Raw genomic sequence first — 18,920 nt, 5'->3', positions numbered from 1 at the left:
TTTTGAACTGTGGTGTTGGAGAAGACTCTTTAGAGTCCCTTGGACTGCAAGGAGATCCAACCAGTCCGTTCTGAAGGAGATCAGCCCTGGGTGTTCTTTGGAAGGAGTAATGCTGAAGCTGAAACTCCAGTACTTTGGCCACCTCATGTGAAGAGTTGACTCATTGGAAAAGACTCTGATGCTGGGAGGGATTGGGGGCAGGAGGAGAAGGGGACGACAGAGGATGAGATGGCTAGATGGCATCACCGACTCGATGTACGTGAGTCTGAGTGAACTCTGGGAGTTGCTGATGGACAGGGAGTGCCCCCGCAAAGAGTCGGACACAACTGAGCAACTCAACTGAACTGAACTACCAGGATACATTTGTCTATTGTCTTAGTGATTTCATAACCATTCCCAAATGTAGAGTTGGGAATCTGATGGTGTATCCACTCAGTATACTTTCCTACAGATTCTCTTAAGGTGTGTATGGCAGGGAATGTTTAACAGTAGGATTCCTGTGTGCTGTGTCCTATCTCTCTTGAACCTTCTGTTCCTTATCAGTTCCTGATAGGAGCGAGAGGAGTGGCAAGCCACTCCCAGGACTGAGGTCAAAGAGATGGGATTCTTGCATAGGATTTCCTTCATTAGGTTTTCCATATGGTGAAAGGGATTATCTAAGACCCCCTTTTGATATGGATTGTCTTTTGGCCTTTTGGCCTCTATTGCTCCTTGTTAACTTGTAAAGCCTGGTCTTTTGATCTTTATCTGAAGAAGCTACCTTGTAATATGGTATATATACTCACAAAGAATTCAATAAAGCACCCTTGTTCCATCAGACTTGGGTCCCGTGTCCATCCTTCTCTCTCTATTTCTGGCTGATTCCCTGGAGTGCGAAGCCCGGCTGCATAACCCAGGGAATATTAGCCTCTTTCCTTCTTTCACTTTCTTATCATCAACTCCGCACCACCAGGGTCCGGTCCATTAAAGGATGCCAACATGTGTATATCAGGGTGCTCTGCTGTGCTTAGTCACTCAGTCCTGTCCAACTCTGCGAACCCATGGACTGTAGCCTGCCAGGCTCCTCTGTGCATGGGGATTCTCCAGGCAAGCATACTAGAGTGGGTTGCCATGCCCTTCTCCAGTGTGTGTATTAATAATATGTTCCTTTTCATTGCTGAGTAGTACTCCATGGAGTGGAAATTCCATTGGAATAGAAATTACAGTTTCTTTAAACAATTAGAGTTAAATTTTAAAGACTGTTTCACAAACACATTTACTTGATTTCAGGGGTGAAAGAGGGAAAGAAAATAGTCATTATTCAGGAAGTTATTAAGTCATTCCACCAACATTCACTGATAGCAAATTATTGGGCCAAATATATCCCTATACACTTGATTACAAAAAATGACTAAGACCAAAATAGGGTCAAAATGAGTTATGTAGCAGGGTTAAGATTGAAACCCAGGTTGGTCTAGAACTCAGGAAGCAAGAAAATGAATAGGTCAAAGAACATGTTATCATTAATAATAATTTCTTTAATGTAACAATTTTCCTAGGTTAAATTAAGACAGTCTAAAAATGGATACTTCTGGTTAGTTAGCATCCTATCTACTAGACCATGTGTTTACTAAGCCACGCCTTACACCGGTTTTAAGGTCAACCACAGACAAAAACCTATTTGTAAAGCAACACTTGAGGACAGTGGGGCAAACCAAGTCGCATCAGAGTAGCTATCTCTTCCCATCTACTACTGTTCTGGAAAATACGCTTGCACTGGTAAGTCTGGTGTCCCTGAATTATCTTGGGCCTATAATTTATTTCCTCTAGATCTCCGAAATTATTTGAAGATTTGATTTTAAACAAAGCAAAGCTAGTAGGGTACTGTTTATAAACTTCCGTACAATGCTCACAGTATGGAGACTGAAACGCAAACTGGAGACTAAAGATAAAAAATTCTTGATGCTTCAAAACAACCACAATCAGTTCCCTGACTATTTGCCACTTAGGGTGTAATAAACACAAAACCTAAGCACAGACCTCCCAGAGAAGTGCCCCCATCACACCTGATGCCTCTTGACCTGGAGGCTCACAAGGCTTTGGTACAAAGTTCGGAAACTGAGCCTTGCTCCTACGACACCGGAGACTCTTGGGACCAGAAGCGGGGAACTGCAAGGTGTAAAGATTTCCTAGTCAGGTCAAGGTCCAACAGAACAAAAACACACTCAAGAACTCCCCGGCACACGCCGGTGTTGGCGGAAGTGACGTCAGGGACAGTCGCCGCAGGAGGCGGGGCGGCCGAGGGAACGGCCTATTGGGGCCCGGGAGAGGCCGGGGGTGTGGCGGCGTCGGTGGCGAGGCGCCGGCCCGGGCGCGCCGGAGGGCGGGGACTGCCCTCCTTCGGCGGCAGGAGGCGGTCACTCGAACTGGGCTGGGGGGCTGAGGCGACCGAGGGGCCATGCGGACTGCGAGGGAGTCCAGACCCTGCCCGGCCCTCCTCCCTTGCGCGGCGGCGACTCTGCGGCCGCAAGAGTAATCGCTGTCTTTGTTCCTTCCATCGCCCTCGCCTCTCAGGCCGCCGAGCTCCGGCCGGCCAGCCCTCGGCCCCCAAGCCCCCATTCGGCTCGTGCCGCGCGGATGCGGCTGCCGGGCCTGGGTTTGGGCTTTGAGTGGGAAGAGGAGGAGCGGCAGCGCCTGGACGGCATGCGATGGGGAACTGCTGCTGGACGCAGTGCTTCGGACTCCTCCGCAAGGAAGCTGGGCGGCTGCAGCGTGTAGGAGGCGGCGGAGGGTAAGCCCCCGGGAGGAGGGGCCCGGCGCCCGCTGGCTCCTCCTATTCGGCCCCGGGCGGGGAACCCCAGTCAGTCCCCCGTTGGCTTAGAGGAAGCTGGGAGGCCAGCGACCCTGCGGCTGCACAGACGTCGAGTGGGTGGTCGTAGTGGGGCCCTGGTCTGGAGGGGCCTTCCAGGGAAAGAGCTGAAAAGCGGGCGGGGTGTCGCTTCTGCCGCCTCCAAGCGAGATTCCCGCTGGGCGCGCTGTCACGTGGGAAAAGAGTCACGGGAGGCAACGTGTCTGGGAAGCTCGGGGCACCTTCCCAAGAAAGGGCGGTAGAGCAGGAGGATCCACGGCAGCCTGAGCACACCCTGCGTTGAACTTGGGTTTATTACCGAAGGTGGTAGTAGCTGTGTATTCGATTCTCTCTTTGGCACTGACGGAGCAGGTGAAGAATCTGCTTAAAAGTTGATGTCTCTAAGAGGGGTTTTGTTTTGTTTTTGTTTTTGTTTTAGTTTTTTGGTAGAAATCATTTGGATGTTGGAGTAAAATTAAGTTCCAGACATTGAGCAATTAATTCTTCGGTATTTACGATTTGCTAGGTTTCCTGAGGGCATTCAGATTCGTAATACTAGTAACAAGAGGGACAGTGTGTAACTCTTTAATATTAACTTTTTGGAATTTCGAGAGGAATGCCATGCCCCGATTGCTAACCACAAATTCTGTGACACCAGGGAAATCGCAGTCCTTCTGAAGTGCTCTTGATTAAATCTGGGATATGCATAGATTTTTCTACTGACACCATCCATAGACTAATAGAATTTCATAATTATGCCATTTTTCTGTGTTTATTTCATAAGATATTGAAAAACTTAAATGCCTTTGAAATTGACTTTGTTGTTGTCTAATATTTCCCAGGAATTCAAACTTAGAATTGAAAATCTGAAGCACACCACTGTATGTAAGAAATGACATTAATTTTGCACTTTCTGAAATAGATTGCCAAGTTTGCAGGATCTGTCCCATTTAACCAACATCATTAGGTAATAAGAGGTTCAGCATACATTGAAGCCAAATGATTTATCATTTGGGTCTTTTGGTGATGTAGATCTAATATGAATTACTCATTGGTTTTTTGTTTTGTTTTGTTTTGTTTTGTTTTTTTATTTTACTCGTTGGTTCATCAGGCATTTCGTCACCTCTCTGATTCCGAGTAGCTAGGGCTTTACACTGTGTCCCTTGAATGAAAAAGTAAGGATTTAAAGACTTAGGGCCTAGTTTTGTATTTTGATTTCCCTAACTTAAGGGCTATTACTGTTACAGGGAAGCATGCAGCTGTTTATCTTCTCAACGGAAGTCATCTAAGTTACTTCTAATTTTTATTTGTGGATGCTCTCATTTAGTCAAGCTGCTTTGATAGGCTTGCCTTAGGACTAGATGTCACAGAATCCTTGACCTTGTTATTGTTTTTATTTATGTTTATATGTATTGTTATATGTATTGTAGGATAATTAAAAATAGGATCTTATGCCCAAATGAAGTAAACAGCATGTTTCACTTCAGAGTACATTATTTGGTGTCTTTGGGATTTGGGCTTTTTGCTCTTTCCTGTGATTTTACAAACTAAAAATGTTTTCCTTGGAGTATAGCATTAAAATGACAGGTTTTACTCCCTGAGCACATGAACTTGGCAGCTTAGGGAAGATAAGGGAAAAATCAGTGAATCATTGTCAGTGCTAATTGTCTGTAGATGTGCCATGAAATCTTAATAGTGGGATCTGTACTCGTTTGGTTGTGGGCCAAACTTGAACAAACAAGTTATGTTGAGGCAATGAGAGTCTGTGGGTTGTAGACACTGTCATCTAAAACAATATAATGATGCTATCCATCCTTCTGTTTTAATCCTTAAATGTAGCTTTGGACAGTCCACTACTTGAATCTTCAATTAACTTACTGTTGTTATTCATTTGAACTTTATTTTAGGAGCTTCTGATAAACATGCAGAGATAGGTGAATATAGTTTGTTTTTGTTTACAAATAAGGTTAAACTTTACCTCTCATTTTAGTAGTTGCTTTTTTTTTAAATCACCTGGTATTCTGATTTTCTTTCAAGTATAGGTCTAGATAGGTAACTGTTCATCCAAGGACAAAAAAGTTGAGGAGCAATCACAGAAACTTGATTTCTATTTGTCAATGTGATGACTGTAGATGAAGAATCCTGGGCTTTCTTAGGCCACTTTAAGCTGGGCATCACAAGGATACGTTATAATCCAGGGCCTGGTTTTTGAGCCTTACAGGTTTCCCACAAGTATCTCAGAGTCAGATCACTCATTTTTCACTATCCAGGTGCAAAACCAGAATTATCTATTTTTTAATTTGTAAAATTTTAGAGAATTCTGGTATTTTATGTTCTAGAATATGTCGACTAGTCAGAATGTAAATATCAGTGTTATGTCAGAAATCTTGATACTAGTAAAGTTATTTGGTGGTTAAAACAAAAGTTAAATATGTTTTAAATATCTTTAAGGGATAACATTTAGACATCCTAATGAGTCATCCTTTTTCACTATAGGGAGTTTTGTCTTACCCATATAGTCTAGAGGGCTCCATCTGCTGGTCAGTTCTTTTTTCTTGAGTGATAGGAGAAATCTGGTGCATAGACACTTAGCATCTTAGATTTTTCTTTCTCAAACTGAAGATCCAATATATTTTGTTGTGTTGTATTTTAATTCCCATTTTTATCTTACCATATAATTCCACATAGTAGTTCCAGCTAAGATGTACTATAAAAAGAAATGGTCATGTTTTATATCCCCCTTGATATTTAATGTGTGTTGGCCTTTTTGGCTCCAGCAGCAAAGTTGCCTTCAGATGATAGTTCACAATGATTTTCTGTGTTTTTTTTTTTTTTCCTGGTAAAAATGATTTTAATAATAACTGCCAACATTTGATTACTTCCTGTGTTCCAGGCACTGTTCTTAAGTATTTTGCATTATCTCATTTATTCCTCACCACAATCCTGTGAGGAAGGTGAGTACTGTTAGAGACATGATAGATTGAGAATTAAAGGTTAGGAAGTTTAACTTGCCCAGGATAGCAGAGCTGGGGTTGCAGCCCAGGTCCTTCTGAATTGAGAGCATTTATCCTTAACCACCAATATCATATGGCTTTATATTAAACATTATAAAATTTTGTTAAACATATAAGTATTATAAACATTTAATTGCCATATCTCAGTGCATTATATTATATGTTGTCACTGGAAGATCTTATGCATTTCAAAAACTTGGCTCTTTATTTTGTGTGATAGGCTGTCTTCCTTTTCTTGAAACTGTGCACTTACTCCTCTGCAACATCGCTTTTATCTTTTTGTTTCCCTGTTCTGGCTGTATTTACTCTATCTGCCTATTAAATATGGAATTTTTCTTTGTCTTTTCTTTATTTAGTTCCCTTAATTTCGACCACTCCTGTGGTTTCAGCCACCAACACTTCCAGATCTCACGTCTTCTGAACAGGGTTCTTTTCAGCAGTTCAGCACTGTGTTTTCATTGTCTACTTAACAGATACACTTGGCTGTACCAAGGCTCCTCATATCAGCTTATCTAAAGAATCTAATAGCTGTGTACCATTAAATGTCTGAAATCATGCATTTTCTTTCCCCCTAGATTTCTTTTTTTGGGGGGGGGTGGGGATCTGGAGTTAATTTCTTTTTTTTTTTTTTTCTTTGAACCCTCCTCCCTCCCCCCTCCCCATACCATCCCCCTGGGCCGTCCCAGCGCACCAGCCCCAAGCATCCAGCATCGTGCACTGGATTATCGTGCATTACATCGTGCATTATCTAAAGAATCTAATAGCTGTGTACCATTAAATGTCTGAAATCATGCATTTTCTTTCCCCCTAGATTTCTTCTTCTGCTTCATGTATCCCCTAATCAGGGATTAGGGACTCCCTTAACAGCTCCCATTCACAGTCTCTATGCTACAAACTTTGTGGTCCTCTAGCGGGAGAGGGGTGAAGAATCCACCTGTAGTGCAGGAGATTCAGGTTCAATCCCTGGGTTGGGAAGATCCCTTGGAGTAGGAAATGGCAACCCACTCCAGTATTCTTGCCTGGAAAAGTCCATGGACAGAGGAGCCTGGCGGGCTACAGTGCATGGGGTTGCAAAGGATCGGGCCCGACTGAGCCTGCACACACCACTCTAAGTTGCTAGTCAGTGTGTTCTTAATATATACTGAACCTGTGTCCTTCCTCTGTGCTTCTTCCTTAAACTTTGTCTTTCAAATAACCTGCTCAGTGACCTCTAGACTGCTCTCCCTGTTGTATCTCTGTGCTTTGGGCCATCTTCCTTTCCTGTCAGTGGACTTAAACTTTCTAAAACCCATACTTGGCTTTCCCTGGCTTAACAATTTCCATCTGCAAACTATTTCCTACAGCTAAGTTGCCCAGCCTTTTTTTCTTCTGTGACAGATGATTAGTTGCATGGCATTCAAACATACAACATAATGTCCATCTGAATATGTAGGATTATATGCAGGTCTGCATTTGGGTAAAGAGTGTGATCTCACTCTTTGTTCTCTCATTCAGAAAGTCTTGTCAGAATACAAATCAAAATAACATTAAAAGGAAAACATTGACTATTCTAATCTCAGAAAACTTTAACTCATTCATAAACCTTAGTATTTTAACTTTTTATGATAAATGATAACCTTCCAATTCAGAGTAGGATGAAGTTCAGACACCTGACAAGATAACCTTCATCTATTTTACCAGCCTAATTACATTTTCTATTTATAGTTCCCTTAGAGTACAGCATTAAAATTGTAGGTTTTATTCCTTGTTGACATGAACAGGGCAGCATAGGCAGGGGAAGTCAGTGAAAGGATTCTCTACCATTCTTTCGCTTGGCGTATGCCAAGTACCCTGTATACCAAATGGACTCTGCCTGTTTCTATTTTCCTAACATGCAGTGTTCTCTCTTCTTGTGCCTTTCTGTATGTGATATTTTTCTTCTTTTCCTGTTCTTGGTGAGCTTTTACTTATCCTTCAATGTTACCTTCCCTATGAAACCTGCTCTAAACCCCTGAAACGATATTATCTCCCTGAGGAAATAGTATTTCCTACAGACTTAAGTCTACTGTGTATTAGGGATTGCAAACTTTTTCTGTAAAGGGCCAACTAATACACATTTTAGGCTTTGCAGGCCATAACACCTCTGTTGCAGCTATTCAGCATTGCCATTTTAGCACAAAAGCAGCCGTAGACAATATGTAAATAAATGAAGGTGACTGTGTTCCATTAAAACTTTATTAACAGAAACAGGCATTGGGCCATACTTGGCCTGTAGACTGTGGTCTGTGCCTCCTGGTATACACGGTGGTATGGGCTGAGAGCTCTTCTGGGTCAGGGACTGTGTTTTATCTTTCTTCATTTTTAGTATCTCATGTTTGTCAAATGAATATTACTTGTGAACTTGTAAGATCTAGGAAACAGCATGTATTCTTCTTTTTTATTTTTCAAGCTATCCCCTAACTTTGGAAAAACATTACACAGTGAAACATATATCCCACCAGTTTTGTGTTGACTTTCTTTTTAGAGACCATATAGAGTACCAATGAGAATTTTTAAATATTTTAAAATAATGTGTATTACTAAAATATAGTAATCAGTAGTCATTATTGAGAGATTCAGTTTGGTTTTCTGCATATTTGTCAGCTTTGAGAAATATATAAGCGTAAGACGTTACTCTTGAAATTTCAGAAGTTAGGAAGGAAAACCATGGTAGCCTGAAATGAGTAAGAATTTCTTGGACATTCTGTATTGTACCTTGAGGACTCCCCAAGGCTCTGTTCTGAATCTCCCTCTGTTCTTCCTTAATATATTTGCCTTCCATAATATACTTTTCCTGGCTGATGGCAGGAAAGCACATGGTTTCACCTACTACCTACATACTAATGAGCTCAGTCATCTCAGTCTGAGCCCTGAGTATCTTAATTGCCTACTGAGTATTTCCCCTTGGGTATCAAACATAACCTCAAATTCATTTTGTAAAGTTGAGCTCACCTTTCTTTCCTTATCACAGTTCTTTACTCCTTTTTTTTCCCATTTTTTTTAAAACCCCAAGTATTTTTACTACTTTGTGCCCGACTTTGTGAATGGCAAAACGATATACAATTACCAAAGCCATGAGTCTGAGAAGCATATTAAAGTCCTCCCTTTCACTCATCCTCCAAGTCCAAGTTGTCACATTTTGTAGATTATACCTTCTGAATGTCCCCTACCATTTTCTTCAGTGGTTTACCATACTTCCAGGATAAAGACGGAAATCTTCAGTGTAGCTTTCAAGACCTCACATTATCTATTCCTTGCCTTTTTTGTTTGTTTTTGCCTCATTTTGTCACACTCTTCCTTGAATCAATTTCTTCCCTATTTACTTAGATAAATCCTACTTACTCATCTTTTAGTTGACATTTCAAGGATTATTTCTCATGGGAATCTTCCCAATCTGTTTCCCACACTCTGAGAATAAGTTCTCACCATAATGGAACCATCTTCCTTATCTTGTCAGCACTTGTCAGACTATAGTTTTACCTGCAATAGTGTGCTTATTTGATTAATGTTCGTTTTCTGCTCTCTGTGTAAAGGAACACGTTCATGCTTACTTTGCTTACCATTGACTACCCAACTCCAGGTTATATGCTTAGTATGTAGATGTTTAGTAAATACTTGTTGACAGAATTAATGTATACAGTCTTGATCTTTTCATTCCCCTTCGCTTTTGGTAGCTACTGCTGCTCCCTAAACATTTCTTTCCACTACTGGGGGCCTGGCTGATTCCTTCCTCTTCAGCTGATTTTTGATGCTCTTCTTGAGAACATAGCCCTTTCAGAGCATCACTTCACTTCACTTCAGTTGCTCAGTCATGTCCGACTCTTTGCGACCCCATGAATCGCAGCACGCCAGGCCTCCCTGTCCATCACCAACTCCCGGAGTTCACTCAGACTCACGTCCATCAAGTCGGTGATGCCATGCAGCCATCTCATCCTCTGTCGTCCCCTTCTCCTCCTGCCCCCAATCCCTCCCAGCATCAGAGTCTTTTTCAATGAGTCAACTCTTCCCATGAGGTGGCCAAAGTACTGGAGTTTCAGCTTTAGCATCATTCCTTCCAAAGAAATCCCAGGGCTGATCTCCTTCAGGATGGACTGGTTGGATCTCCTTGCAGTCCAAGGGACTCTCAAGAGTCTTCTCCAACACCACAGTTAAAAAGCACCAATTCTTTGGCACTCAGCTTTCTTCACAGTCCAACTCTCACATCCATACATGACCACTGGAAAAACCATAGCCTTGACTAGACGGACCTTTGTTGGCAAAGTAATGTCTCTGCTTTTTAATATGCTATCTAGTTTGGTCATAACTTTTCTTCCAAGGAGTAAGCGTCTTTTAATTTCATGGCTGCAGTCACCATCTGCAGTGATCTTGGAGCCCAAAAAATAAAGTCTGACGCTGTTTCCACTGTTTCCCCATCTATTTCCCATGAAGTGATGGGACCAGATGCCATGATCTTCGTTTTCTGAATGTTGAGCTTTAAGCCAACTTTTTCACTCTCCTCTTTCACTTTCATCAAGAGGCTTTTTAGTTCCTCTTCACTTTCTGCTATAAGGGTGGTGTCATCTGCGTATCTGAGGTTATTGATACTTCTCCTGGCAATCTTGATTCCAGTCTAATGGGACAGACACACAGGTGAATTAACGACCACCATGCTAGTTCACCTATGTGTCTGTCCCATTAGACTGTAAATCTCCTGAATCGTGGGTCAATTTTTACTCATTTTTATGTTTTAAATATAAATACATAGCTATGTCTGTCATTCATCCAGGGAAGTAAGAAGAATTAGAAGGTTCAAAATCATGGACACATTAAGCAGCAACAGTTTTTAAAAGAAGGTTGTTGACAATTTCAGATGCTGCTCATAGACTGCAGAAGATGAGTGAGAAAGAAATGAAAGACCTCTAAGGTCCCTTCTGGTTATTGGTTTCTTCTAAGTCAGGCTTCTCTTAAAGGACAGTGGCTTTTTTTTTTAATCCGTGTTTTCTGTCTTCAAAAGTTTAGCAGGAAGATTTGCCTCTTCTCTTCCAAGGAACACAAGAAGTTTTTTGAACATCCATTCTTCCTAAATTTGCCTTCATTAGCGAGAGACTTATTTAACAGTAAATGTTATTACTTTATTATTACCACCTATGTTGATGCTGTTCCTACCTGGAAAATCTGTTGATGGATTATCCCTTGAGATTTGAATGGTTAAACCTGCATTGATGTATTTGATACTACTTGAAAAATGATTTGTCCATCGTCATCAATGTAATAGCTTTTGCCAGGGCTTCTATCTCTAACCTTTCCAATCCTCTGTCCAGAAAAGAAGAGTCCTGGGGAGCTTTTAATTTTTAATAGACTGTGGAACAAATTTACCATGATTCTTCATTAATTACTTATAATGTCAAACTGAAGATGAAAGACTATTATTTTAACAGATATTATACAGTAGAATATGAAGAAAAGGAACTATAAGAATGTAGGATTTATGAGAATTTTTAAGTTATCTTTTACTTAAGTCACTTTGATATAAAAGAGTATTTGCCTGCTTTGCAAAATAACATGTAGAAGCATAAAGAACTATATTTTCATTCAGTTCTTGATGAGACTGATTTTGTCCTAAATAAATGATTGTCTTGATATCTGCCTTGATAACACTGATAAATAGATATACATACAAGAATCACCGTTTTTGTACCCCTTTACTTTCAGACTCTTACAGGTTCTTTTACTTGCCATGATCATTTGGAATGGGATAGCCTATCTTTTCTACCTCTTTAATATCCTTTACATACTTGAGTCAACTTTCACATCTTTAGCAACAGTAGAATGGTTATACAGAAACTTAACATTACTTAGAGAAAGCTCTCGGGGACATGATGATTGTGTGTAAAGAAATGTGCAAGGATTGCTTTGGAGAGTTCTAGACTGTATTTAAAGGAGAAGGCGATGGCACCCCACTCCAGTACTCTTGCCTGGAAAATCCCATGGACGGAGGAGCCTGGTGGGCTGCAGTCAATGGGGTCGCTAAGAGTAGGACACGAATGAGCGACTTCACTTTAACTTTTCACTTTCATGCATTGGAGAAGGAAATGGCAACCCACTCCAGTGTCCTTGCCTGGAGAATCCCAGGGACGGGGGAGCCTGCAGGGCTGCTGTATGGGGTCGCACAGAGTTGGACACGACTGAAGCGACTCAGCAGCAGCAGCAGCATACTGTATTTAAAAAGAGGGAACACAGACTTTTGTTTTAAATTACTGCTTTTGGAACCTGTTTCAGCAGCTCATTATTAGTGCACCTGAATATACATGCTCTTGAATACAATGGTGGATTGTTCCCCATTTTATTTGTCATCTTCCCCTTCCCTCCAGGGCTTATGACTAAATTCATGATGCACATGTGATGTGACTTTAACCAATTATTTCAGAGCTCAGCTTTATTTTATGCGATACTGTGATTCTAGAGGGCTTTTGCAGTTTTTTACACCACTTTGTCCTTTTTCCTTTCCCCCTCTGGCATTTAAGTTTTGGGTCTTGGATTTACCACATTTATTTTTTCTCTTGCACCTCCATTCCTGACGCTTGCTTCTTTTCTGTTACATTCCCATTGAGATTATGACACTTCTCATCATCTTGCATTTTCCATTCCATCTCCCTCACTAGATGATTTTTATCTTCTAAATATTTCTTTAATCTATTCATTTCTCTCAATGATACCACTCTAGTGCAAACTGTTTAGGCTCAAATTTTAATTGCATAATTATTCATACATCCCCTCTTTCTCTGTGCCTTTATCCCCACTCATTTCTCTATGATTCACATGGTTCCTGACACTTGCAGGAGCAAATTCTTATGAGGACCCACGTTTTCTCTTAACTTGAAGGAAAATGGTGTTTTAATTCCCCATATAGTCAGAGACAAATTCTTCATTAAACGAAGAGAGTGATGATTGCTGAGGGAGAGCATATAGCACTTTAAACATAAATCATAATACCAGAACACCAGTGGTACTGGAAAACTCAACTCATTTCTGTTTTTATTTGAGAAATGGGAAAGATAGACGAATGGGAGCACTAGATGCCTGGAATATTAGGGTACTTTATTTACGTTGCATATGTTTCATGAATTATTATGATAATGTGATTATTATTATGGTAATAATATTATTATGATGATAATACCAAATGTTTTGGTTTTTACTGATGATCTCTTAATGGGCAATAAAACTGCTTTGCATCTGTTAGCAAATAAAGATTGTACAGGAAAAATTATTTTTTATTCTTTATGATAATAAACATTTAGTCATGGTAGTATACCATTCTCTTTTACTAAACCTGTCTGCCATCTCTGCACACATATACACATAATAAAAAGTATTCTGATCTGTCCTAACTCCTGGATTTTTCCATCTCCCAAAGGGGTGCTTTCTGTTACAGAATCCTGGCACACCAGGAACCCACAGTGTGAGGTTTGGATCCCCATGGGAGGATGGCGGGTGTTCTCTGCCACCAGTTTAGGCAACAATAACAGGATCCACATTATAAGTGAAAGTTTTAAAATTTCAGGCACTTGCAGTAGTAAAGGACTTTGAGGGACTCTGACCTGTACCAACTTGTATACTGTAATAGTTAGAAGACATACAGTTAATGGAATGTGGTCATATCTTTGGAGCAGGTATTACATAGGAGACACTTATTTGACTGCATGTGAGTTTCACTAGTAGGAGCAGAAAAAAATGATTAGAATGTTTAAATTTCAGCTTTATTCAGATATAATTGACATAATTGTAAGACATATAAAGTATGCATCATGGTGATTTGACATATGTATACATTGTGAGGAGAAATTAAAATTAAAGTCAATATTTGGCCCTAGTTGGAACAGTTAATTTAATGGATTATTTGGTTGATGTATATATGAAGTATATTGTTTTTCATTTTCTTCCTCTAATTTTTGCAGGCATGGCTTTGTATAAACATATATGATCCCACCGGGGCTTTCCACATGGCACTGGTGGTAAAGAACCTGCCTGCCAGTGCAAGAGATGTAAGAGACATGGGTTCGATCCCTGGGTCAGGAAGATCCCCTGGAGGAGGGCCTGGCAACCCACTCCAGTATTCTTGGCTGGAGAATCCCATGAACAGAGGAGCCTGGTGGGCTACAGTCCATGGGGCCACAGAGAGACACGACTGGAGCAACTTGGCATGCATGCATGCATGTGATCCCACCATCTAGAGATAACCACTCAGCAAAACGGCATATATCTTTTTAGATTTTTGTTGTTTTGTGGAATCTTATATGTTTATACATTTTCTTTAACAAAATTGGGAACATGCTTTTATAGATTATTTAACACACCAGTGTTTTAACAAGATATTTTTCTTGATACAGTAAAAATAATGAGATAAAATTTTAAATTTAATTGTATTCTATGTAATAAATATATATAAATTAACTTACAATTACAAGTTTCGTAACTGTTAGGACCAATAGAAAATTATGAGTTGACTAAACACTTCAACTGCGTTTAAAAATCGGGGCTATCTGTATTCTTTTGTAAGTTCGATGTTTCCTTTTTGTAAATATAAGATGCTGTATATTGGCGAATTTAAAGTTGCTTTTGAGGAAATAATTTTTATTATATTATAAACTACAGTAACTCAGTTTTAGCATTAATTGTAATTTTTAAAGTTGTTATTCTGTTTTTCTTCCCAGATCCAAGTATTTTAGAACATGCTCAAGAGGTGAGCACTTAACTATAGAGGTAAGTAGTGTTGTAAATCTGATTGGATAAAAGTGCCTTGAGAAGGGCAAGAGGGACTTTTTTTTTTTTATTAAGGGGGAAGGATGTGGACCTAAATTTAGTATGGACTATTGATATTTCAGTATTATCCATGCTGGTGAAGAAGGAAAGAATTGGAGTGGTGGGGGAAGTGTAAATGGGGAAAATAAGTTTGCAGAAGACTAAGGTCCTGTTCTTCTAACAGAATTGCTTAAGAGAGAGTGTTTTTGTGTTTTGTTTTTGTCTTTTCTGCCCTGCACAACTGAGGTTGAGGGTACTCTTGTATCGGTTACAGTGGCTTAGTAGGCTGTGAGTCTAGACATCATTGGCCTGTCCTAGTAGAGGTGTGACAGAATCAAAGCAGCAAGTTGATTTGAAGCAACTCTACAAAAAGAGTCACTGAGTTGATTATTCTTTGTTACGTAAAACATAATGACAGAATCCGCCATTTGCTCAGACCCTACTATGCCCCAGCCTTCACCATATAGTTTATCAGTGTCATTGCACATTCTTGCCACAATTCTGTGGAACAGGTGGATGTCACCTTGCTTTATGGGTGAGAATCAGAGGCTTAGACAGGAGAAGAAATTGGACTACATTACAACACTTATATGTGGCAGAACTTATACCCAATCTACAACTGCCTTTTATATAAAATAAAGAAACATGTGAACCAGGAATTAGGTTTGTTTGTTTGTTTTTAATAAATTACAAACTGGCACAAAATATAAGTTCAAAGTAATAATGCTAAACACTTTAAAGTCGTCACTTTAGATTCTTGTAGTTTCTAAACATTTTGAATTCACTGTTTCCTGATCTTTAAACAACAAAAAAAATATTAACAGTTAAATATATTTTCTTTTCTTTCAAGTAGTCACATATCATATTATTTCTATTTAAAGTATAAATATTTTCATAATATAATTTAACATGATAACTTTCATTTGGTCTTTTGACATGATAGCATTCATCACATTATGATCAAAGTTTTTACATTTGTATCTCTAGAAAGACACTGTATTTAGAAATAACAACTACCATCTTGATTTTCAGTGAATCGTTATATGAATGAATAGATGAATAAATAAAAACATAAGAGAAATTCTTGAATATCTTTTAGTTCTATTTCTTGAGGGACTTACAATATTAAATAATTCTTTCTGAACTCAGGTGAATTAGGAAATTCTAGCAGTGTGGACTTAAAAGATCCATGAAATAGATAATTCACCTAGTTCAGATGAAAGTTTTGGTGTATAAGTTTCTGATTTATGTAGAAAATTGCTGTAATTTTCCATTTTCTTTTTAATAAAAGTCATAAATGATGTATTCTTGTCTTGGCTATCTTGTTTAATAAATCAAATGAAATGGTGTATAAAGAGATACATTACTTATATTTTATCTTATAAAATAAAGGTATATTATTTTTGAAATGAAAAAATAACTTAAAATTTTTTGTGAGACATGTACCTTACACAAATATTCATCCTAACACTTTCTTTCTTGTTGTTTCAGTTTGAGAATCTAGTAGAAAGTGATGAAGTAAGTATTTTCACAGTAGTAGATAATCCAATTTGTTCTCATAGAGCATCTCACTACTTCTGACAGTTATTTTTTAACATTTTCATTATGTTATCTTTTCTTTTAGAATTTTTAACATTTTAGTTCTTAGTTTTACTTTTTAGTCCCTTATTTCCTTCTCTTACTAATTTATATTAGCAAATTATTCAGAATTTTCTATGATGAAACATATGTAACACAGCCTATGTATTACATATGTATATACAGCCTCTGTAAAATATCACATATGTATATAATATATATAGTTTCATCTATCATTTATATATGTGTTTATATATACATATATTTAAAACAGGTTTTTACAATATTCTGTAGAACTTGAGGAACTTTAAGAAAAGATATTTCTAACATTTTGGCACTAAGTAGGTTAAATTCCTCAATGATCCAGAGTAAACCATTCTTTGACCCATCAGATCAGATCAGATCAGTCGCTCAGTCGTGTCCAACTCCTTGCGACTCCATGAATCGCAGCACGCCAGGCCTTCCTGTCCATCACCAACTCCATAGTTTTCACAAATTTCTGAGGGTAGAATTTATATATGTTTGTTTTACAATCACTTTCTGACTTTAGCCATTCTTTTTATCAGTTTTCTTTTTGTTTATTTTTACATTTCACCTCATCTAAAAATCAATTTTAAGATGTATACCAAGTACAGAAATGTTAAAATGGAAAGAAAAAGTACGTTTTAGAATTAGTGCAATGTGGTATATGTTTCTTAGGCACTGGTATAGTTATAGAGTTTTAGTTTGTGTGTTAATTTCCATCTTTACTAATTATATGAGTTTGTGCAAATTACTTAACCTTCCTTGAGCTTCTCACATCTCTAAAGTGAATGCATATAGAAGAGCATTGCGGGTTTTGTCTTTCTTTATCATTTTTGTTTTCTGAGGAAAGAGGAAAATATATTACATCAAATTTAAATTATTCTTTAGCCCAGCATTTCCCATAGTGTGTACATGATACTAGTCTCAGTATAAATTAGCATTTTAAAGGTTCTGAGAAGAACTCTTAAAGAAATTGCTAAAGAACTGTTAAAATGATTTCAACTTGTCCAATTTAGCATTTCCCAAATTAATTTGGGTATAAATCCATTTTTAAAATAGTAATACATATTTATTATCATCTGATAGAACATATTTGAGAAACTCTTTTAACCTTTTGTTTTCCCAGTAAAATTTCTCCCAAATAGTTTTAATGTTTCATAGAATCTAGTTTCTTTCCCTTTTCAGAAGTAACTTTAATTTTGTGTATTTTTTTAAACAAACACTTACCATGGTATTTTTAAAGTTTCTGACAAGTACTAAATGTAAGAGTTCTCTTAACCTTCAATACAATTCATCCTCACATTTTATTACATTTTTTTAAAAAAGAATGTGATTCCTTGTGTTTTCCTAAGGCACGTTTTGTTGGTTTGAGTTTGTCTGCTGACCAGTCTGTCATAGTGTTTGGTTTAATTGAATGTCATGTCCTGCTTTGTAGTGCTTTTTCCTAAGTTGATGTGACCATTTGGAATTTTCTTTCTGCAGTTACTTAGTCATGTATTTTAGTTGTGGGAAGTGAGTAGCTCAGATATGTAAGAAATGCATAAATCCGTGGTAATTATGTTCTATAAAGTTGTCATGAATGCTCAATTAGTGAATACTAGAACACTACTCCTAGGGAAAATACAGCATTATCTTCCTGCAAGCTTCTGATCACCTTTTTATCAGCTGAACAACGTATAACCTTGTTTTGTGTTTCTGTTTGACATCTTATTTTTAATGTATACTATTGATTCATTAACTTTGAACTGACTGTGCACAGCACTTAATAATTTATGCCTGAATGTAGCTTATCAAACACATATATTTTCTCCATAAACTATATCATAACTTCTCGTGTGATTAGGAACAATAGATAGCACTTTAGCACTACACATGGGGGTCATTTTAAACAGCAAAATCAGCAACCAAAAAAAGCACAAAAAAGTGGCATTGTGTAGGCTGCAAAGAGGGCACCCAGCAAGTGCTGACGCAGGGAGGCAGAGCGTCGCCTTCTGCTTGAGCTGGGGATGTGCACATCAGGCAGCTTGGATTGCTGCTGCTCTGGTCATGCTCATGAACGACCACAAGAGTGCAGCGAGTATTGGTTTTGATGTTACAAATAAATTTTAGCTCATTGGTGAATTTGCAGTTTTAGAATCTGCAAATAATGAAGATCAGTTGTGAACGATCAGAGCATAGAGAGTATCTGTCTAGTACCATCTTGAACCCAGAAGTTCATTTGATATATAGTAAATATTTGTTATTAAAAAATTGGGAAATGCTCAGCAATTGGTTGCTTTTTAATTAAGATAGATATTAAAGTAAATTCTGCCTTTGAGAAATAGTAAAATGTTAAAGCTTTTTATTGAAAAGAGTTTTAGTAATGAAATCTGTTAAAGATAGATAAGCAGAAAATATTTCGACTAAATAAAAATTTTATTGGCTTGCCTTAAATAGAATTCAGCTAGTAAAATTTGTGTAATTGTTTAATTAATTCTTGTACAGGGAGAAAGCCCAGGAAGCAGTCATAGGTAAGGCGTTTTGTTTTTTTTTAAACAAACTACTTCTATGTAAACTATAATAAGCTTCTAAAAATCCAGGCTGTGTCATCTGCTTGCTTTGAGGCATTGAACAGTTTACATTTCAGGACCTTGGTTATTTCTTTCTATAAGATTGAGATAAATAATAACATTTCAAAA

General features: G+C 38.3%; 1 protein-coding gene across 3 annotated transcripts in view; it reads left to right on the top strand.

The window, feature by feature from the left end:
• Positions 1-2,364: 2,364 nt before the first annotated feature.
• Positions 2,365-18,920, top strand: part of AP1AR (adaptor related protein complex 1 associated regulatory protein) — a 29,071-nt gene continuing 12,515 nt past the window's right edge. The window contains exons 1-4 of one of the 3 annotated variants that reach the window (XM_005207650.3): positions 2,365-2,770; positions 14,553-14,601; positions 16,132-16,158; positions 18,727-18,752. In XM_005207650.3, the coding sequence (XP_005207707.1) occupies positions 2,688-2,770; positions 14,553-14,601; positions 16,132-16,158; positions 18,727-18,752 (185 nt within the window). In that variant the 5' untranslated portion in view covers positions 2,365-2,687. 3 annotated transcript variants of the gene reach the window in all.

Source organism: Bos taurus, chromosome 6 (assembly GCF_002263795.3).
Source record: "Bos taurus isolate L1 Dominette 01449 registration number 42190680 breed Hereford chromosome 6, ARS-UCD2.0, whole genome shotgun sequence".
NCBI lineage: Eukaryota > Metazoa > Chordata > Mammalia > Artiodactyla > Bovidae > Bos > Bos taurus.
Note: the sequence above shows the minus strand (reverse complement) of the source record. Positions and strands in the feature narration are given on the sequence as shown.